The sequence below is a fragment of the Stenella coeruleoalba genome (genome assembly GCF_951394435.1).
Source record: "Stenella coeruleoalba genome assembly, chromosome: 14".
Classification (NCBI taxonomy): domain Eukaryota; kingdom Metazoa; phylum Chordata; class Mammalia; order Artiodactyla; family Delphinidae; genus Stenella; species Stenella coeruleoalba.
In genome coordinates, this window is record NC_137160.1 from 1,264,915 (window position 1) to 1,284,851 (window position 19,937).

Below are 19,937 nucleotides of genomic sequence, written 5' to 3' on the forward strand. Positions count from 1 at the left end.
CGCCCGGTGGGCAGGGGAGGACTGGCCACCTGGGAGGTGCTGGTGGGACAGTCTGAGCAGCTCTGGGCATCACCCCTCCTCCTCTGGGACCCAGCCCTGGGGGCCTCGGGCACACCGAGGGTCCCGGCACACCGCTCAGACCCCGGGCAGCTCCCAGCGGTGGAGCCGCTGCCCGCCCAGAAGTGCCCCTTGAACAAAAGAACTCGGCTGTTCAGGGAAGCGTTTTTCCAGCCCAGCATCAGTGAGGCGCTGCGCCCACAGCCGGGGGGGCCCAGGCGGCCGGAGCCAGGCGCTAACGAGGTGTGCAGTTGTGTGATTTCACAAATGTCGAAAGGATGGGAACTCAGAAACGGGCTTGACTAACAGCAGAGCCTCGGGACATACCTGAGTTGCTGCCGTGGACTTAGGGGCAAATGCTCCGCCCTGCGCCACTTGGCTGCCGTGGGCGCCGCCGGGACCAGCGTGGCCCGCGGGAGGGGCAGGCGGGGAGGGAGCGGCACAGACACGGGTCTTTACAGCATCGAGACTTTATTCTGGTTAAGCGGGGAGGCTTTCCGTATTGTAACATCAAAGAAAGAATTTGAATGTTAGGAAACTGCAGAACGTTAAGCGGCCTTTCATTTCAGTTCTCAGAACAGCAGACAAAGACGGACGCTTTACAGGAGCAGTGAAATCGTTAGGCCGCATTTTCAACATAAAGTCAAGCTGGTTCGACATGGAAATTAAACTTGGAGAAACAATAAAAAGGGAAGGAAAGGAAATCCGGCCGCGGCACGACTGTCTGCGGAGCCCCACCCTGGCCCCCTCCCGGGCCCTTCCTGCCTCACGCCCTCTCTCGGCAGCCGCCGCCGCGCACCCTGCATCACGGAAACGGGCCCGAAGGTGCCGGAACCTTCCGTGGCAGGTGCGTGGCCCTAGGAGGAGAGCTTGGAGTAGCTGGGAGGGGACAGCTTCCGCTTCAAGTACTTCAGGACGTAGAGAGGAAGACAGCTGACCACCGTGATCGCGGACACTTTCCACACGAAGGTCACGGTCATGATGAAAGGAACATCTGTGGGAGAGAAATCCGGGAACGGGTGTCAGAGGCGCCCAGGGCGCCCAGGGGCGGGGCTCGTGGAGCCTCGGGGTCTGGCTTCCAGCACTGCTTTCCCTGCACACCACGGGCAGGGGCTCCTCTAACAGGAGGCGCAAAGCCCCAGCTGCGCAGGGCCGGTGCTGCACGGCCCGCGGGCTCGGTCCAGAGGCAGCCTGGGGCCGGCTCAGACCGTCCGGGCTCATCTGCGTCGTCCTGAGGACAGGCGACCCTGGGCGTCGGGGCCTTGGGGCCGCTGGCAGAGCTGTCCCCGTGAGCCCACCTCCCGTGCCCCTCCGTCCTGCCACCACAGGGTGGTGTCCCCAGGGTTAACGGCTGTTCTAATCCTTGCGGGTGAAGAGCCGTGTGAGAGCCCGACGGGCGGCCGATCCTAGGACAGCCATCCCTGGAGACTGTCGTCGGAAGTGGGACGAAGCAGCCTGGTAGGCGCATGGCCGCTGAGGCCCAGAAAAGGGCAGGGAAACCCCGGGTCTGCATGCAGGGCACACGGGGTCCCAGGCTGTGTTTAAGCACATTGTAGAAAACCCGGGAAGTGTTTTCCAGGGGTCCAATCACTAAAAATTCACGGCAAAATGTTGCGGGGACGACGCACGGTCGCCTGACGGACTCGGGTGCTCATCGGCGGACGCAGGACACCCAGCACCGTCGCCTCTTATGAGCCGCAGAACCCCGACGGGGCCCAGGGCCTCCCGCGCTGTCGCCAGGTGGGAGGAGCCCACAGCAAACGCCACGAAGAGGGGAGGCGGGGCTCTTTATCAGTCGAGCCTCTGGAGTGACGGCGTTCTGCTAAGTTTCTGCAGTCTTGAAGGACGCGGTAGCGTCAACGCCCGGAGAAGGCTGCACGAGACACCTGCCTGTGTCTGCTTCACACGGGGCCCTGGGCGGCCCTGCTGCTGGTGTCCCGGCTGTAGCTTCTGTTTTGTGCTCTGTGCACACAGGCTGGGAGAAGGAGCTGCGGGCCCAGGAAACGCCCGAGAAGAAGCCAACACCGCTCCGTCCCAGAGTGTCAACTCGCGTTCACACAGGAAAGCAAACGTCCATTCTCAAAACAAAGTAACCAAGATATTGTAATTTGAAAATAACCACTTCTTATGTGCCATGGCTATTTTTTTGGTGAATGTTTCTTTTAATGCAAGAACACGAATCTGTAATAGTTTTCCTATGTGCGTACTCACCATTGAGTAGATACTTGGATGTGAATTCGCCCGGCTTCTGCTGTTGCGATGGAGCTCGTTTTGCTTCTCTACCATCTATAATACGCTAGAGTTATGGGAGGGGCACACAGTTCATGAACTCCCGCTGCTGGAACTTGCCTGGACACTCATTTTGTAACTTATAGCTCTGCTGTGAAGGACGGAGATATTTTCACAATACGGGAAAAGTGATGTACCATCACTTTTCACCAAAAATAACTTTGTGGTCCGTTGCTCTCCTCCACTTCACAGAAATATGAGGCTCTCATCTTTCATCCCAGTGAAGTCTGCTCGTCCCAAGTCGCTGGTGTTAGGAACAGGAAGTAGATGCCGACTTGTGACTTCAAGGGTCAGGGCTCTGCCTTAGATGAGTTTTCCGACGGTGGCGAGTGAAGAGCTGGGTTTGATGAGGCGCGTCAGGTGAGGCGAGATCAGAGCGCCGGCCGTGGACGGGAAGCGGGAGTCTTGGAGAGGGACTGGGGACGGCCGTGGGAACGCACCCAGAGCGGCTCAACCCTCCCCCAGGGCCACGTTGGGTGACCCCCCTCCCCCCCCAGACCCGCCCTCCCTCCCACTCCAGCCAGCGCTCACACCCAGCAAGCAGCCCCCCTCCTCAGGGCCCTGCTGGTAACGGGGGCGGGCGAGAAGGGGGCAGGGGCGCAGCGACCCGGGCCACGTGCCGCCTGCAGGTTCTGACGCCGCTCGGGACCGAGGCAGCTGGGCCCCGTGGCTCCGGGGAAGGAGGGCGGGCGGCGCCAGGCCCCATCCTGGAAGCCCTCTTCCCTGCAGCCTCAGCGGCCTCCGTCAGGAAAAGGGACAAACAATACAGCTCTTGTGGGGAGAACTCGGCACGACTTCACGTATTGTTGCAAGGGGTTTAATCTTTCCACAGAAATAAGCTCTGTGTTGTGAAGCTGTCTGATGTGGGTTTTATTACGATCTGCAATCTAAGATAACGGATTAGAAGCAACAAAGAAAACGTTTAAAAACCAGTAAGAGACAGCTATTCAGAAAAGAAGTCTAAAGCAACTTACCAAAATATTGATTTAGAAAAGCGAGCGAGGCCACGTAGCAGCCAAGGCTGAGCAGCTCGGCGACCGCCATCAGCCAGTGCCACGTCCGGACGGTCAGGGCCACCATCAGAAGCTCCGTGAGGACGAGGGCCGTGAAGGAGATGGCCACCACGTGCACAAACTCGGACTCGAAAAGCACCAGGGCCCCAAACATGAGGATGCCGCCTGCAAAACAGCCGGGGTGCGCGGTGTGGCTTTGGACACGACGACCCTCCTACTCGGGTCGGCCGCTCCGTTACTGTACGAGGGGCGAGAGCCGCTGACACTGACAGACACGGGCTGTGCACACCCGCACCCAGTGATCCGTGTAAACTCTGGACCGGGGACAAAGTGAGACGTGGATTCTGGCAGTGTGGGGGCAGCCGTGCCTGCGCGCCGGTTAGCAGCTGCGCGCTGGCTGCCGCCTTCCGGGGCCGCCTGCTAGCCACTCCCACAGGCTCCCGTTTGTCTGGGACACCAAGCGGGGGCGGCTGGTGACCGCGGACTTCCTAATTCATATTTCTCGAAGTCCGGCTATCACGCCAGGAAAGAAAGCCATTGCGGGGCGCAGGCAGCGTGGTAAGCGCTGATTAAATTTTTCTGGATTGTCTTTTATTTAAAAACAGGTCAGTTTTTAGGTGACCTGCACCAGTAAAAACGCCAACCCCCGCTGCGTTGTGAAGAGGCCTGCGGGACCAGCTGCTGGGGTATCGATTCACAAGATAAACTGAAAGCAATATTCAACTGCCGATGAAACGTTAAGCTTTTGGAACTGAACTGGGAGGTGAAAACAATATTGCCCATAGAAAACAAAAAAGCTTCAGTGCAGGAGAAGGCGGGTCCGTCTTACCTTGGTAAATACTGATTAAAACCCAGACGAGGAAGGTCTTACAGGATAAGGATCTTCCCTAGGGTAGACAGTGGGGCAGTTTAGTTAACAGAGCAGAACACACGTTTTTAAGTAGCTGTGTGCGGGTGACTTGTCAAGACCCCAGGCCCCCAGCCCAACCCACGTACCGATCCAGCCACCGTCCTCCTCCCGCGCACCCGGGCCGCCCGCCCCGCTCCGCTTATGGTAAAGGGGTGAGCGGTCTCCTGTTTGACCTCTGGTGACCTTAAGCCACGGCTCTCCATTCCCGGGCTTCCTAGTGACCCAGGAGTCGACGTGTATAAAACAAACATTGAGACGCACTATTCTGCATAGTAAAAACAATTTCCCTTTATTTCTTCTTTACTTCTTGGGAACAAATCTTCCTATATCTACTTCTTAGTTTCCTTAGGTGACAAAGGACGGTCTATCACACCTGAAGTCAGAATTTAGGCCCCGAGGTCCTTTCTGGAAAAGATGCCATATCAACAAGCCCAGCACAAACAAGGGTTTCTGGCACAGCAACCTTCACCTTGAACACTCAGCCTGCGTCCGTCCGACCACACTCCCGAAGACGCTTCTATCCGAGAAGGAGGGGGGGCCACAAGTCGCCGCCCAGCCCATTCCCGCCAAGGGCTGGCCGAGGCAGCGCCGGCCCCGAGGCCTGTGATCAGGGTGTCGGGACGAAGCCCGGCGAGGCCGCGGCGCGGGACTCCAGACCCTCACGCTCGTCCCCCGCGTCTCCCGCCCGCCGGCACAGCCCACAGACGTCGTTTCCGTTTATGGATGGAGAAGCACCGCAGCTGGAGACTTCCCGAAGGCCGCGCTGCAGCCAGGCCTGACGGAGGAGACCAAGGCTCTGCTGGGGTGCGGGGCGTCCCCGCCAGGAGGAGGCGGCGCGTGATGCTAAACGGCACGAGGGAAGAACAAACCGTACATAGGACGGGGGCAGGCGCCAGCACAAGGACACCCAGAGGCTGAATCCCGTCCACCCGGCGTCCACGGACACCTCTGAAAGAGACGGTTGCAGCAGCTTGGTCCCGAGGGGCCACCTGAGAACGTCCTGGCTGAGCCCAAGGCCTCACTGCGTTTGAGTGGAGAGCAACCTTCCAATATGTCATCATTTGTTAAAAGGCAATTTTTTTTTTTTTTTTGTGGTACGCGGGCCTCTCACCATTGTGGCCTCTTCCGCTGCGGAGCACAGGCTCCGGACGCGCAGGCTCAGCAGCCACGGCTCATGGGCCCAGCTGCTCCGCGGCATGTGGGATCGTGCTGGACTGGGGCACGAACCCGCGTCCCCTGCATCGGCAGGCGGACTCCCAACCACTGCGCCACCAGGGAAGCCCCAAGCAATATTGCTTTTTAAAGGAAGAAAACAGCCACGCTCAGGGACAGGCCCTGGCATGCGTGCACACAGGTCCTCCTTCCTGCCTCTGTCTGTACTGCACCAGCCCCCTTCCTGCCTCTGTACCTGCAGCAGACAGGCCGCCGCCGACCCGCCGAGTGCGGGGGCCCTGCGATGCCGCGTCCCGTGGCGGGAGCCCTGCCTCCGGCGGCGGCTCTGTCCGTCTCCAGCCCCCTCCGCAGGCACTCATGGACGCCCTCCCCGAGGCTTCTTAGGGCAGCAAGCCCCGCTGTGGTTCTGTGGCTCATGTGTCCTGCGGTTGGAGCCCTTTGTCCCAGTCTACGTGCCAGCTCCTGGGTGGACGGTTCTGTGGTGGCAGAGGTCCAGTCTCCACCCACCACAGTGCGACAGAAGAGTCCCTAACCCCAAAGCTGCCGCGCTGCCCCCTTCCAGTCATGCCCTCCCACCCCAAACCTCGGGCGGCCGCCGCCCACCTGTCCTGTGTCCCTAAAGATGCGCATTTCCCGGAGCGGCAGATCACTGGGGCCACACTCACTTTGGAGCCTGGCTTCGTCTGTGCAGCAAAATGCATCTGAGAGTCGTCTGCGTTGCTGAACGGACGGGTTTTCTCCCGTCACGGACACGATCCCACTGTGCGGCTGCACCCTCACGGGGGAAAGGGCAGCCGGTCGTTTCAGTTTTTGGTAATTACGACAAAGCCACCATCAACTTTTCTGCACGTGATTTTGTGTGAACGTACCTCTTCATTTCTCTTGAGTAAACACCTAGGAGTAGGATTGCTGAGTCACGTGATGAGTGTATGTTTACCTTTACGGGAAACCGCCAAGCTGTCTTCCAGGGCAGCTGCACCAGCCTGCATTCCCACCAGCACGGCTGAGCACCCCTGCCAGCATTTGCTGGTGTCGGTTTTGCATTTTTGCCATTCTAACAGACTGCGGTGGCATCTGATTTTAATTTGCAATTCCCCAATGAAAAATGACGTTGAGCGTTTTTTCACAAAAGTGATTAGTTGCCATCTGTACATCATCATCTTTGGTGTGGTGTCAATTCAGGTCTTTTGCCTATTTAAAAACTTGGGTTGTTTTCTTTTTGAGTTTTGAGAGCTCTTTATATATTCTGGATACAAGTCCTTTATCAAAAGTGTAATTTGCAAATATTTTCTACCAGTCTGTGGTTTGTTTTCCATTTTCTTAACAGTGTCATTCACAGAAAAAAAGTCTGTAATTATGATAAAGTCCAATTTATCCATTTTTTCCTTTATGACCTCATATCTAAAAGCTCTTTGCCTAACGCAAGGTCATGCACATTTCCTTCTGTACTTTCTCCTAGAAGGTCTATAGTTTTACATTTTACATTAGGTCTATGACCCACTGTGAGTGAATTTCTGTGTAAGACCTGAGGTGTGGACCGAGGGTGACCAGCTCTCCTGACACCGTCTGTTGAGAAGACGACCGTCCTCCACTGGATTTCCCTTCACATTGGTCAAAGACCGGCTGACATGCGTGGCTGTAGTTCTGGGCTCTCTGTTCTACCCCACTAACCTGTGTGTCTATCCTTTGCCAGTGATAAAAACCAGGTACTGGGAGTCTTCCAACTTTGTTCTTCTTTTTCAAATTTGTTTTGGTAATTCTAGCTCCTCTGCTGTTCCATATAAACTTTAGAATCAGTTGTCAATATTCAACAACACTGATACTTCCAATCCACGAACATTCATTTATTCCTTTCTAGGATTTCTTTCAGCCAGTTTTACAGTTTTCAGCATGGAGATCCTGCACATATTTTGTTAGTTATACCAAAGTATTTCACTTTTTTATGCTGTTATAAACAGTGTTTAAAATTGTTTTCAGATCTCAATTGTTCATTGCTACTATACAGAATTAGAAATAATTAAAAATATTTTTTCCTTGTATCCTGCAACCTTACTAAACTTACTAGTCTAGGAGGGTTTTTTTGTGGATTATTTGGGATTTTCTACATAGACAATTCTGGCAACTGCAAACAGATATTTTTATTTCTTCCTTCTTAATTTCTATACCCTGAATTTCCTTTCCTTATCACTGTTATTTTTAAAATTATACAAGGATACAAATACACATTTCAAAAGCTAAAACCATTTTCAGACTATTCAACAGAAAATGAAAATAGTGACGTAGTCCTAATAGTTCAACGTCTAATGGTTTCAAGGGCTTTTAGGAATGACTGTACATCACCTACTTGTATCTTGACAGTCAGTACAACTATAACTCAGGTGTCTCTGTAGTGAGCAGTTTAATTTATCACGAATATAACACTGTGACTTGGTAACTGAACTCACAGCTACAAGACCGAACTATTTCAGGAACACACAGGCGGCTCAGCTGACCACGCGTCACCTAAGTCCTGACCCCAGGGCTCAGGCTCAGGTGGTTTTTCATAAGAGGCCACAGAGCATTCAGGACAAATAGTCATCTGTAGGGTTAGGAGAGGGATGAGTACATGTTTCCCCTCTAACTGGCAGCACCAGAAAACCAGAAGTGACTGCACTCACCATGAGTAAAGCTTAATAGCTCAAAGCAGAACATGACCCAAACATCGTTACAAATACATCCTTTTCTGTAAGGAATGAGAACTATGTGGTTTTAGGAAGAGGAAGGAAATGCTGCCTCTTTGTTTAACTGATTCATTCCCTCCCTCGTTCATTCACCAATTACGGAACAGACACTGTGTCCAGGTTTAGGCCCTGGAGACACAGCAGAGAACAAATGTTTACATCCAGGATCTTGTTAGAAGGTTAATTTTATTTAGGCTCGTTAGAGCCTAATCTCGTTAGAACTCTAAGTCAGATTGGTGATGCTTGGAGCATTTATACTCTTAGCATAAAAAGACTGGCTATGGGGCTTCCCTGGTGGCGCAGTGGTTGAGAGTCCACCTGCCGATGCAGGGGACGCGGGTTCGTGCCCCGGTCCGGGAAGATCCCACATGCCGCGGAGCGGCGGGGCCCGTGAGCCATGGCCGCTGAGCCTGCGCGTCCGGAGCCTGTGCTCCGCAACGTGAGAGGCCACAACGGTGAGAGGCCCACGTACCGCAAAAAAAAAAAAAAAAAAAAAAAAAAGACTGGCTATGAAATAAGTATAAAACCAGGATATTTTATTTCGAAGTAGAGTTCTTTCCTTTCTGTTTTACAAGGGATGTGCACGCTGCTTCCCTTGATTACCTTTGTGGTATTTAATGAATTCACTGTGACCTGAGATTTCTGCTCAGAACTTACAAGATAAATCATTTGTTGGACAGTAACTTACATTCCAGCCCGTGGCTTGTTTTCTGCTACTGTCCAACCATCATTTAATTTACCCCGAATTCATGTTTTCTTTTCCCGACTGAAGGCTTGTGGAGACCAGGAGCAGAGCCTTCTAGGTCTTTACAAGTGCCCGGCACGGGACCCTCAACCGTGCCACCCACAGGGATGGACTCGGACAGACTGCCTGTCCCCAGCGGGTGCAAAGTGCTGGGCTCAGAAGCAGTGTAAAGCTTCAGAATGTTTCTCTAGCTTCAGTAAGAAAAATACTCACTTCTTAGCAAGTTAACTGGCTGAGTGCCTTAGGGCTACTTTATTTTCAAAGCATTTCGAGTGTATGCAATTTTTAAAGAAATATATACTTTAAAGACAAAAAGTACAGATTCCGGATCTTGAAGAAAAGGCGTCTAGAGAAAATAAGTGACTGAACTCTTGTCAAAAAGATTAGGAATGTGGTCCTGACTCTAGGATATTGAAATATTCTAACTGTTGGTCACCCTAATAAGAATGGAAAGCCAGCACCCTTAACAAGACCCAACTTACTTGGAATTGGACGTGGTTTCCTAACATCCCCTCAAGTTCAAATGTATCAGCTAATGGTGTGGATTCACCACCTCGCGGCTACAGTCAGAGGGGAGCTGGGACTCAGCGCCGGACACCTGTGACCCCGGGAGCCTGCTTTTATCACTAGAGTAACGTGGCAACCCACAAAGAAGGTTCTGGTGGGCAACAGTGAAAGCGGCGGGTCCCCTCACTGGTGGGGACACTGAAGTCCTGCGAGGAAGTCCTCCCACCTTGACGGACTGGCAGCATCACCTAGCCTCACCTGCAGTGACCTTAACCCTGAGCATCCACCGAGCCCCTCCACTGATGTTCATAAGAAGCTGGTTTCCCCTCGTATCTGTGAGGCGGCGTTTAGGGAAACATTTCTGGAGCCACTGGAAATAAGGAAACACACAATCTACTAAAATTATAATTATTCGCAACAGCCTCCTGTAGTTTGTGGATCTTTGAGCCTCTTCTGATTCACTGAATGATGATGGTTTCACCATCTTAGGATATTAAACCAAAAAGTTTTTCTTCTACTTGTAATATTCACAATGATATTTTTATCATGATAATAATGCTTTATATATGTCTCACATCTATATCTTATTATCAAATAAAATATATTATAAAATATAATGTTTGCTATTTTATTTTATACTATACTGTTGAGCTAGCTTTATTTTTGCCCTGATTATAGAAGTAATACAGGCATTTTCTATTTTTTTCAATGGATTGAAAAAGTCTTAATCTCAGATTTCCCTGATGGCACAGTGGTCAAGCATCCACCTGCCAAGGCAGGGGATACGGGTTCAATCCTGGTCTGGGAAGATCCCACATGCCGCGGAGCAACTAAGCCCGTGCACCACAACTACTGAGCCTGTGCTCCAGAGCCCAAAAGCCACAACTACTGAGCCCATGTGCCACAACTGCTGAGCCCACGTGCCACAACTACTGAAGCCACGCGCCTAGAGCCCGCGCTCCACAACAAGAGAAGCCACCGCGATGAGAAGCCCACGTGCAGCAATGAAGAGGAGCTCCCACTCGCTGCAACTAGAGAAAGCCCGTGCGCAGCAACGAAGACCCAACACAGCCAAAATAAATAAAATAAAATAAAATTAAAAAAAATCTTAATCTCATCGAATTCTGACAATAACACCATCAAATCCAAAGATTTACGTGACTCACCCAACACCACTGGGCCTGGTTAGAGGTTAGCTGGGCGAGTCTACCTGTTAATGCCTGATCTGACTCTTTCTCCGTTACAACATACGGCTACAGCTTTACAAATCAGTCGGTAACTTCAGGTTATCAACTGTAAACCTAAATTTAATTGGGGGTCCGTGGACTTTGTTCTCAGTGTTGGAAGGTTCTTTTTTTTTTAAATTAAATTAAATTATTTTTTATACAGCAGGTTCTTACTAGTTATCTATTTTATACATATTAGTGTATATATGTCAGCGTTGGAAGGTTCTGAGGTCACCAGGGTTTGTGTGTGGGAAGCTGGGCATGTCTTCCACCCAGTGGAGCATGTTTTCTATGCTACAGAGATATGTTTTCATAAAAAAACACGATAAATTTAAAACTTCTTTCAGGAATGTTTAACTGTCCCAGAGCAGTTCTGGGCTGCGTGAATGAAGCCTGCGCAGCTCGGGGAAGTGGACTTCTACTTCAGTAGCGTCACCGTGACAACAGCACGCGGGTCTCAGGGACGGAAACATACTGCAGATCCCTTTCAGACAAAATTCTGAAGCCCATGGCCGGAGATGTGGGCATTCAGAGGGGCTCTGGCCAGGGCTCCAGGTCCCTACCGGCTCGAACGCCGGGCCGCTCCAGGTGGGCCGGGAGCCGGCCCCACCCACTGCGCAGTGCTGACCGGGAGCCCCCGCTCAAAGCACCCTTCACCCAGAAAGAGGGAGCCCTCAGCCACGGTTCTAAGTCCACAGAAGCTCCACGAACGGTTATGAGCACGCTTCGCAATTATAATTCGACGCGTGACATCAGAGCCGCACTGCCAACATTCGCGCAAACACCGTCTTCCCCTTTGATGCCTAACTGAGGCCGCACCTTGGTGAGGTCTTTGTACAGCTCTGGGTACAGCATTGCCATCTCGGGCTTCACGTCTTGGTCCAGCACCAGGGAGAAGACAGGGAACATGGTGTAGACCGTCGCATACCTGGAGGAGAGCAGGGAGGTTACACGGGGGACTCGGCACCACCAGGAGCACACCTCTGAACCAGAGGCCAAAGGTCAAACCCTAAGCAGAAAAAAACAAGTTGGCAACCAAGCACGACTTGTCCTAAAACTGAGTACTTACCCACAGTACAGGAGCAAGGTCTACAAGCCACAGATGCGGACAGGCAGCAGGATCCTTTTTTAATTAAAGCTTTTATTTTGAGGTCACGGCAGAGGTGAGCACAGTTACCAGAAGTAACACAGAGACCACGGGGACCTTCAACCAGCTTTCCCCAGAGGCAGCACCTCCAAAACTGCAGCCAATCTCCAGCAGGACGCCGACACTGACATGGTCCAGACGCAGCACCCAAGCCCACCAGGGACCCCTGAAGCCTGCTTCTCTCCCAGCCCCTCTGAACCCCTGGCAACTGTCCTCCATCTTATAACTTTTGTCACTTCAAGGTGACACACACGCACCACACAGCAGGTGAGCCTGGGGCTTGGCTTCTCGTTCAGCCCCAGTCCCTGAGGGTCACCCAGGTGTGGCCACACGACAGGCCGTCCTCTGGTGGCTGAGGAGCATTCGTGGTTGTGGACAGAGCAGCTCTGCACCCCGGGCATTCTCTGAAGTGCATCTGGGTCGTTCCCAGGGTCCGGTTATTACAAATAAAGCTGCTATAAACATCCACTGCCCAGGTTTTTTGTAAAAGTTGCACTTATTTGAGACACGGGTGCCACCTGGGATCCTATGTCCACAAGTTCAGGCACTGGGTCATAGGGTGGCTGCGTGTTTAGTTTTATAAGAGACTGCCAAGCTGCCTTCCAGGGCAGCTGCACCGGTTCACATCCCTGCCAGCACGTATGAGGGGTCCGGATGCTGAATCCTCGCCATAATTTGCTGCCGTCACAGGTGTTTCAGCCATTCTGACAGGCGTGGAGGGGCAGCTCACTGTGGTTAAAATACGCATTTGCTGGTGGTTGATGACACTGACCGCCTCGTCATGGGCCCGTCTGCCGTCCCCAGTCCCCTGCTCAAGTCTCCCGTCTGCCGTCCAGTGTCAGCCTGCACGTTGATGGCTCGATTCTCTACCTACAGGTTCAACCTCTAACTTCTGCATCAGGTCAACAAGCACATGCTCTTTACTTTCCTCTAAATCTCTAATTGCTGTTGTTAGTCCCCTTAGGACTCAGGGGGCTGAAAGGGCCAAGGAACCCAGGCAGAACCTGGCCCACATCCCCCGGAGCCAGCCGACGCACGAGGACCAAGCTGCACGTGCGCCAGGCCCGGTGACCCTCCTGCACCGGGATTCACGAGTGTCACAGCGCAGGCCCGAGGAGCCTCTATTTTCGTAAAGAGGGTCGATGAGAACCTTGTTATTGTGCCAGAAACTCTTCCGGCTTTACAACCAAATCACAAACATCATCACCACCTCTTTTATCAGCTGATTCTGCTGAGGGCAGTTTCCAGCATGCGACTGGGTGGCTTCCTCCAGGGTCCCAGCGCAGACCCCCATCCCCCCATCAGCCCCCAGGCTGGGCCGCAGGGCCGCAGGGACCTGGCGTCTGCTGCTTCTCTGGCTCCCCCCACCCCGCCCGACCCCCCGGGGGCGGTAGAGACGTGGCGCGGTGGATCTCACCGCAAATAAAGGAGCAGCAGGCTTCGGAGGGGAGGGTTGCTGGGCCATATGCTTAATCGTATGAAAAACCGACCAACTTGCCTTCCAGGCTCCTTTCACCATTGTGCGCTCCGGCCAGGAGCTGTAAGTCCCGGGAGCCCCAGCTTCCTGCTGACACTTAGCGCGGTCTGTCTTAACTTGGCCTCTAGGTGGGTTTAAAATTTCCATTTCCTGTAACTAACGATGTTAATATATTTTCGTGTGCTTATTGGCTATTCTTACATCTTCTTTTGTGATGTACGTTCAAATCTTTAGCCTTTTCTTAAAAAATTAAGTTGTTTGGAGATCATGAAACATTCTGGGTACAGAGCTCTTATCAGATATAGGTACTGAAAAGACTGTTTCCCAGTCTGCCTTTTCATTTGATTAATACTGTCTTTAGAAGAGCGAAGACTTAATTTTGATGAAGTCCACCTTGTCAATTTCTCCTGTGACTGACAGTTCACGCATTTTGTGCCTAAGGAATCTTTACCCTCCAAGGTTCCAGGGATTTCCAGCTGTGAATTCTGCCAGCTTCCCTTGTCTCCGGCATCAGTGCCTGCTGCCTGGTGTCCACGGTCCGAAAACAGCTTTTCCCTGTACCTCACCCTGTCTTCCAGTCGCGTGGGCTGGGAGGACAGGGCATTTCCTGTCGCTCCGTGGTGCCCCTCGATGACGGGCTGCGAGCCCACCTCCTCATCACTCGCCCATGCTCCTGCCTGCAGCTCAGGACTCTTCCTCAGATGTCACGTGCCCTCCTGGCACCTTGTGAAGACGGCATCTGGTAGTTTTCCCACGTGCATCCTCAGGCTCCCCACTGAAATCCCCTGCGAGGATGCATACCTGTGATGGCCCGGGGGTGCCTTCTGGGAGCTATGGCCATCACGAGAGGGACACCTCAGCTAGAGCAGACCTGCGTGTCTCCAAGGATGCTGCCTGAACACGGGATGTTGGCAGCTGGCAGGCAAAGGAGGGGTTTGGCTCGACCATGTGGAGCGGGTCTCGCAGAACCCTGGATGTGCTGACGCCTGTGAACGCTAAGTGGGGCCAGGATGCACGGTGCTTCCCCAGAGGACCTGCCGAGGGAGGTGTGTGGAGGTAGGGCACAGCCCCTCCCAGGACCTCAGGTATGTGGGCAGACGCAACCGAAGGCTAAGTGAGGAGAGTGGGCCAGGTGCCGCCTGGTGGGCTCCAGGGGGAACCGGGGCGGCCTCGGCACGAGCTTCCTTCCGTGAAGTAACCAGCAGTGCGGGTGGGCCTCACCTGGGTCACCAGTCCCTAGAAAGCTAATGAAATGAACTCGGATAAAAACCGTACATAGGTGGAACGGAATGCTATCAACTGTCCTGTAGTTTCTAGAGCCAGTTATTCCATCATGGAAGGTCAGTAGTTTGGTCTGGTTAGATTTTATTTGATAAAAACACCACATTGCTTCCCGCCCAGTTCTTTATATTTGTTTTCTAGGTGAGGGCAAAACTACTTTATTATTTATTTTTGAAGAAGCTTAACTTAGAAGCATCTCCCTCCATTCCTGCCAAATCCAAGGAACTAATGCTTCAGAGAATTACAGGCGCCTCGTTTAAGTGATGGACATGCAGAGAAACTTCAAATAAAACTTTCAGTGAAGCCTGATGATAAACAGGAGCTTTAAAAATAACGCGAGCTACGCTGACGGGCTCAGGCTGCAGACGGGAAATCAGGCCTAGGGCTGTAATTCCACGAACTCAGGCAGTTCTTACCTAAGGAGTAACACCTCTGCCCCTTGACACTTCCTTTGAAACTTCCAAATCCACACTTTGAAAAATGGAAAGTGAGAATGGTTACGCTTTTTCTTTGGCCTCCGAGGAAGAAATGCCCTGGACAAGCTCAAGACATTACCAGCACTACTGTGCAAATTCTGTGCTGTTTAGAGTAATTAACGTGATAATTATTGCAAAGACTTAAGCAAGCAACGGAAAAATGTAAAAAAATTTGTAGCTTTCTGTACCTTTAGGCTTTTCCCTCTCTTTGAAGGGCTCTAGGAACTCCTGCTGCGATTAAGGGCAGGCTGCCTGAACTGGCGCAAGGCCCAGCCCCACAGCCAGTCGCAGTGAAGCCTTTATCCTGACCTGGGCCTGGGGGTGGGGGAGGGGCAGTGCTTCCCCTCCGCCTCCAGGGACCTGGGCAGGGTCCGCATGAGTTCCGTGGGGAAGGATAGGCTCTAATTTCCACAAGAACCTAACCTGTTCAACAGCTCAAGCCACACAGGAGCCAGGGGCGGAGGGGAGAAACGATGGAGCCCCGGGGCGAGGGGGACCTCCAGGGGATCCAGCCCCTGCGGCTCCTGGGCGGCAAGCCGGGCGTTCAGGGATGCGTCCACGTGGCAGGAGAGCGGCACCTTCACCTCACACCCCCGCCACTGCCCCGGCCCCCCGCTGCCAAGCTCAGCGCCCTGTCCTCTTCGGGGCCCAAGCACCCGCCCCAGGGCTCCCTCTTCCTGGAAAGCTCTCCTGCGCCCACACCCCGGGCTCGGCCCACCCCTCGCCAGCCTCCCGCCGCCCCTCCCGCCTGCCCTGCGCCCCCAGACACCCCCAGAACTGGTCCCACCAGGTCCCCAGTTCGCTCTGACGTCCACTCTGGAGACACGGGCGTGCGGAGGCAGCGGACGCCCTTGGCCCGGGGGGAGGAGGCCAGGACACAGGACGGGAGGCCAAGGGAGCCCCGTCACTCGCGACGGGACCTCGCCCGCCCAGCTTCGCCCTGAAATCAGCCCACGTTGCGCCCCTGATGCCCCCGATGCCTCTCGCTGAAATCCCCGGGATTCTCGGGGTTCAGGGAGCCGCCAGGCGACACGCATGTAACCGTGCCCTTGAACCGGGCTCCACGGGGTGCGATAACCCGCTGGCTTGTCCTCCGCCGACCCGGGAAGACGCTGAGGCCGGGAGACCCGTGTCCTAGGGATGCGGGGGGACAGGACGGCGCTCAGGACGGCGCTGGGACACGTGTGCTAACCGCCGTCGCCCTCACCACGCGGTGGAGGGGCCCGGCCCCGCGGCTCAGGGGCTTCGCGGAGGAGAGAAGCCGCGCGCGTTGTTCAGTGCACAGCGGCCGCCACGCTGGCTTTACCTGCTGGCGCGGCCACGAAGGGTGAGGGGAGGAAACTCCGGTCTACTCTCGTCCGACACAGGCCTCCCGCCTTGTAGCTCTGGCAGCGCAACGAGCACAGCCTTCGCCACGGGCCCCGGGCCGCCGCTCTGCGGACGGGCTTCCCAGCTGCCCGGCGGGCGCCCTGAGGATGAGCTCTGTTACCGCGGGAGGCCTTACGGAGTCTGTCCCGGAATGTGAGGTCCCGTGCCAGCACCACCCGTTCTCGAGGTCTCTGCTGCCAACTTCAGGCCGCCATCAGGATTAACCGTGTCCAGCCAGGAGGGCGCAGGCTTCAGGAAGGGGCTCCCCAGCCTGGGAGCGACCCAGTCACCCCCCACCCCCCACCCCCCATGCCGCCGCCGAGGGCTGGAGAAAGTCCCGGCTCCGACACAGTTCCCGACCCAGGTGCGCTGCCCCATGTAAAGAGAAATTCCACGAGAACCGTAACAGCAGCGTCGTAGGAGGGATAAGCGGGCACGTGCCGCCGCTGGGTGCCCCCCTTCGCGGCTCCGCGCACCAGTCGATTCGTCCTCAGGCTGAGTGTGCGGGAGCCACGCAAGCAACCCCCTGCACGTGCTCCCGGGCTACAAGCCCTCCCGACGGGCCGCTGCCGTGTCTGCGCGTGACGGGCCCACTTACCCCACCATGAGGAATCCCTGGTACAGAGGGACGGACGCGAAGTAGAAGACGGAGGAAAACACGGCCTGGAGGGAGGAGAGCAGCGCCCGTTACTCACGGTCGGCCGATATGCGCGCAGGCCGCAAGGCACCAGGCGCCCCCGCAAGGCCCCTCCGGACGCCGCACCTGCATCGTGGAGATGATGAGGCCGCGGTGCATGACAAATTGGCTGAGTGCCGCCGACCGCTTGTAGCTGCTGCGCCCGTGCACCACGAGCAGGCGGCCGATGTGCTTGAACTGCGAGACGGAGAAGTCGGCCGCCAGCGAGGCCTGCCGGCCCTCCTGCGACCAAGGCAGAGGGGCCGGGCTAAGGGCCGGACAGAGGCAGAGCGCGGGCCCCGCCCCGGGAGCCGCCCGCCAGCACCCTGGGAGGACCCGGCCTGGTACCGACGGTGTCACGGAAACTAAGCAGGGACCGGGGCATCTTCAAGACAGTTCTCTGAACCTGCCACCCCGCCAAGCGGCTGCGGGTTCAGCACTGTGGCCTGATTCACAAAGCAGAGGGGCCCGGGATCCAGCCTGTGTCCAGGTCTCTCTGGGTGTTTTCACGTGAGCACAGGAGGCAGACCACAGCTCCCGACCGGCCGGGAGACCCGGACATCCGAGCACGGGCCGTGTGTGTGAGGCTGAGAGAGGGTTGCGGGGATTCGGGGAGCGGCCCAGGTGCAGCCCCGCACAGCTCGGGGACCAGGAAGGTGCCCGAGTCCCGGCAGGACGTGCCTGTCCTCTACGTGCCCTCGTGGAGCTGCTCCCGCAGTGCGTGGGTCCGCCTCCCCCCAGCCCCCGGCCACGCGTGTAAGCGGGCTGACCAGGGGCCTGGCGGGGACAAGGGACAGACGCACCTTCCCCTCGATCCCGATCCCGCAGTCCGCTGCCTGGATCATGCTCACGTCGTTCCCTCCGTCACCTGGAAGCACGGAACGCGGATGTGAAGTGGGAACCTGCGAGGGGCCGGCTTTCCTCGCCAACCGGCAGACGGGGTTTCAACACCCAGGAAGACGGGGGGAATCCACCGGGCGGGCAGGAGGGAGCCGGGCGCACGTCCCCGCGCGTTTCATTTCAGGACCCCGGCTCCCCAGACGCCCCCGCTCACCGATGGCACACGCGCGTCTGCCCGGACGCCCCCGCTCACCGATGGCGCACGCGCGTCTGCCCGGACGCCCCCGCTCACCGATGGCGCACGTGCGTCTGCCCGTGTGCTGCTGCAGCAGCCTGACGATGTGGGCCTTCTGCGTGGGCGTGCAGCGGCAGCAGACCACGGCCGGGCACTGGCAGGCCAGCTCCACGAACTCGTGCTCGTAGTACTTCAGGCAGACCTGGGGGCGGCAGGAGCGAGGCCGGGCTTCAGGGCACGGACAGATGGACGGAGGACGGGTGGACGGAGCCCGCACGCAGGCTGGGGGAGGGCTCCAGGGAAGCCCTGGACAAGCCCATCTGCCTTCAGGGGATGCCAGCACCACCTTCCGGGGCTGGCTGAAAAGGTCTTTGGTCTTTAGCACACAATACCCTCAGCGACGATCCTTAGTTCCCCATCTTGGTGGGGAAAATAAAAATTCCCCAAAGCTGCCTGAAGTCTGTGGGGTCCCGTTGCTGAGCTGGACACCCCGAGAGTCACCCCACACGAAGGACAGGAGTCAGAGATGAGGGTCCTGAGCCCCCGGGGCGCCGACTACCACCAACAGCACATCCGCCTGCAGGAGAGCCGTGTGGGCGCCCGTGCCCCGCGTGAAGAGGTCAAGACGCAGTCCCAGGCCCTCTGCCACCTAAAACCTGGGTGGTGAGCGAAACCCGCGTTCACGGCAGGTACTCAGCAGCACAGACGGACACAGTATCCCCGCTGAGGGGAGGAACCACCGCAGGACCCAGAAGCAGAAACAGCGACGCCGCCTTTGGGGAGCGGGACTGGGGTGCTGGCGGGAGGGGGGATGTGCGCTCCAGCCTGCGGTTTCCCTGGGGCCGGCTGGCTGCCAGGAACAACATGTGGATTTGGGGGACAGAAACAGCAGAAGGATTTCAATAAAAACACACTCACAGAAGCGTGCTTAACACAAGTACCTACTTTTGCTCCCTCCCCAAGCCCCAACTACAGAAAGGTTTCAAAAAAGACATCCACCTACAAGGAGGGGCTAGAACGGAGGGGAAATTCGCAAAACGCTTTGGGCTGGAAAGCAGACAGCCACGTGCACGCGGCTCGGCTGCTGTGAGCAACCTGAAGCCGGCGGTGGGACCAGCCGAGAACACGCGAGGCCCAGGCCCCTCACCCCTCCTCACGCGCAGCCAGGGGGCGGGGGGCCGGGGGGGGAACGGAGCCCTTCTGCCCTGGAGAGGCCGGCCTCACCCTCTGGACGAGGGGCGGGAGGCGGAGCGAAGAGACAGAAGGCGGGAAAGGAAAGGGGGCTCGAAGGCCGGCTCAGGCCCCAATCAGTGCCGCCAGAGTTGGGGAGGGGACAGTCATCCTTCATCCCCCAGAACCAAGGAAGTGTGATCCGTGGACAGGGACTGGACCGCACTCCTTGGCACCATCAAGAGGGCGCTGCGCTGGGCAGGAGCTGGGGCTCAGGGAGCCCGGGACCGGCAGGTGCTGGACCGACTCAGCGGCTGGATGGAGGGCCCAGCCCGGGGGGGACCAGACACCGCGGGCTCCGGGGAGACCGGAGGGCAGGTCGCGTAGCACCGGGCACCACGGAAACAGGCGACCCAAGCGTGAGCTCACAGCGCTGCGGGGATGGGGGTGTGCCGAGCCGGCGAGGGGTCCCGGGTCCCGCACACGCAGCGAGAGGGACAGGAGCAGCACTCAGGAGCCCGCGGCAGCTGCGCAGACGCCGCGCTGCAGACAGAGAAATGCAAACGTGAGGCCAGAGCTCAGCCAGCGAGCTGGACAGTCAGCCAGGGGCCCGCGGCTCCCATAAAA

General features: G+C 56.2%; 1 protein-coding gene across 4 annotated transcripts in view; it reads right to left on the reverse strand.

The window, feature by feature from the left end:
* Positions 1-487: 487 nt before the first annotated feature.
* Positions 488-19,937, reverse strand: part of ATP9B (ATPase phospholipid transporting 9B (putative)) — a 217,092-nt gene continuing 197,642 nt past the window's right edge. For all 4 annotated transcript variants that reach the window (XM_079941711.1, XM_079941710.1, XM_079941712.1 and 1 more), the window contains 8 exons: positions 18,198-18,342; positions 17,869-17,933; positions 17,153-17,308; positions 16,988-17,052; positions 11,460-11,568; positions 4,189-4,246; positions 3,321-3,524; positions 488-1,051 (listed from right to left, as the gene is read on the reverse strand). In XM_079941711.1, the coding sequence (XP_079797837.1) occupies positions 915-1,051; positions 3,321-3,524; positions 4,189-4,246; positions 11,460-11,568; positions 16,988-17,052; positions 17,153-17,308; positions 17,869-17,933; positions 18,198-18,342 (939 nt within the window). In that variant the 3' untranslated portion in view covers positions 488-914. The remainder of the gene's footprint in view (positions 1,052-3,320; positions 3,525-4,188; positions 4,247-11,459; positions 11,569-16,987; positions 17,053-17,152; positions 17,309-17,868; positions 17,934-18,197; positions 18,343-19,937) is intronic.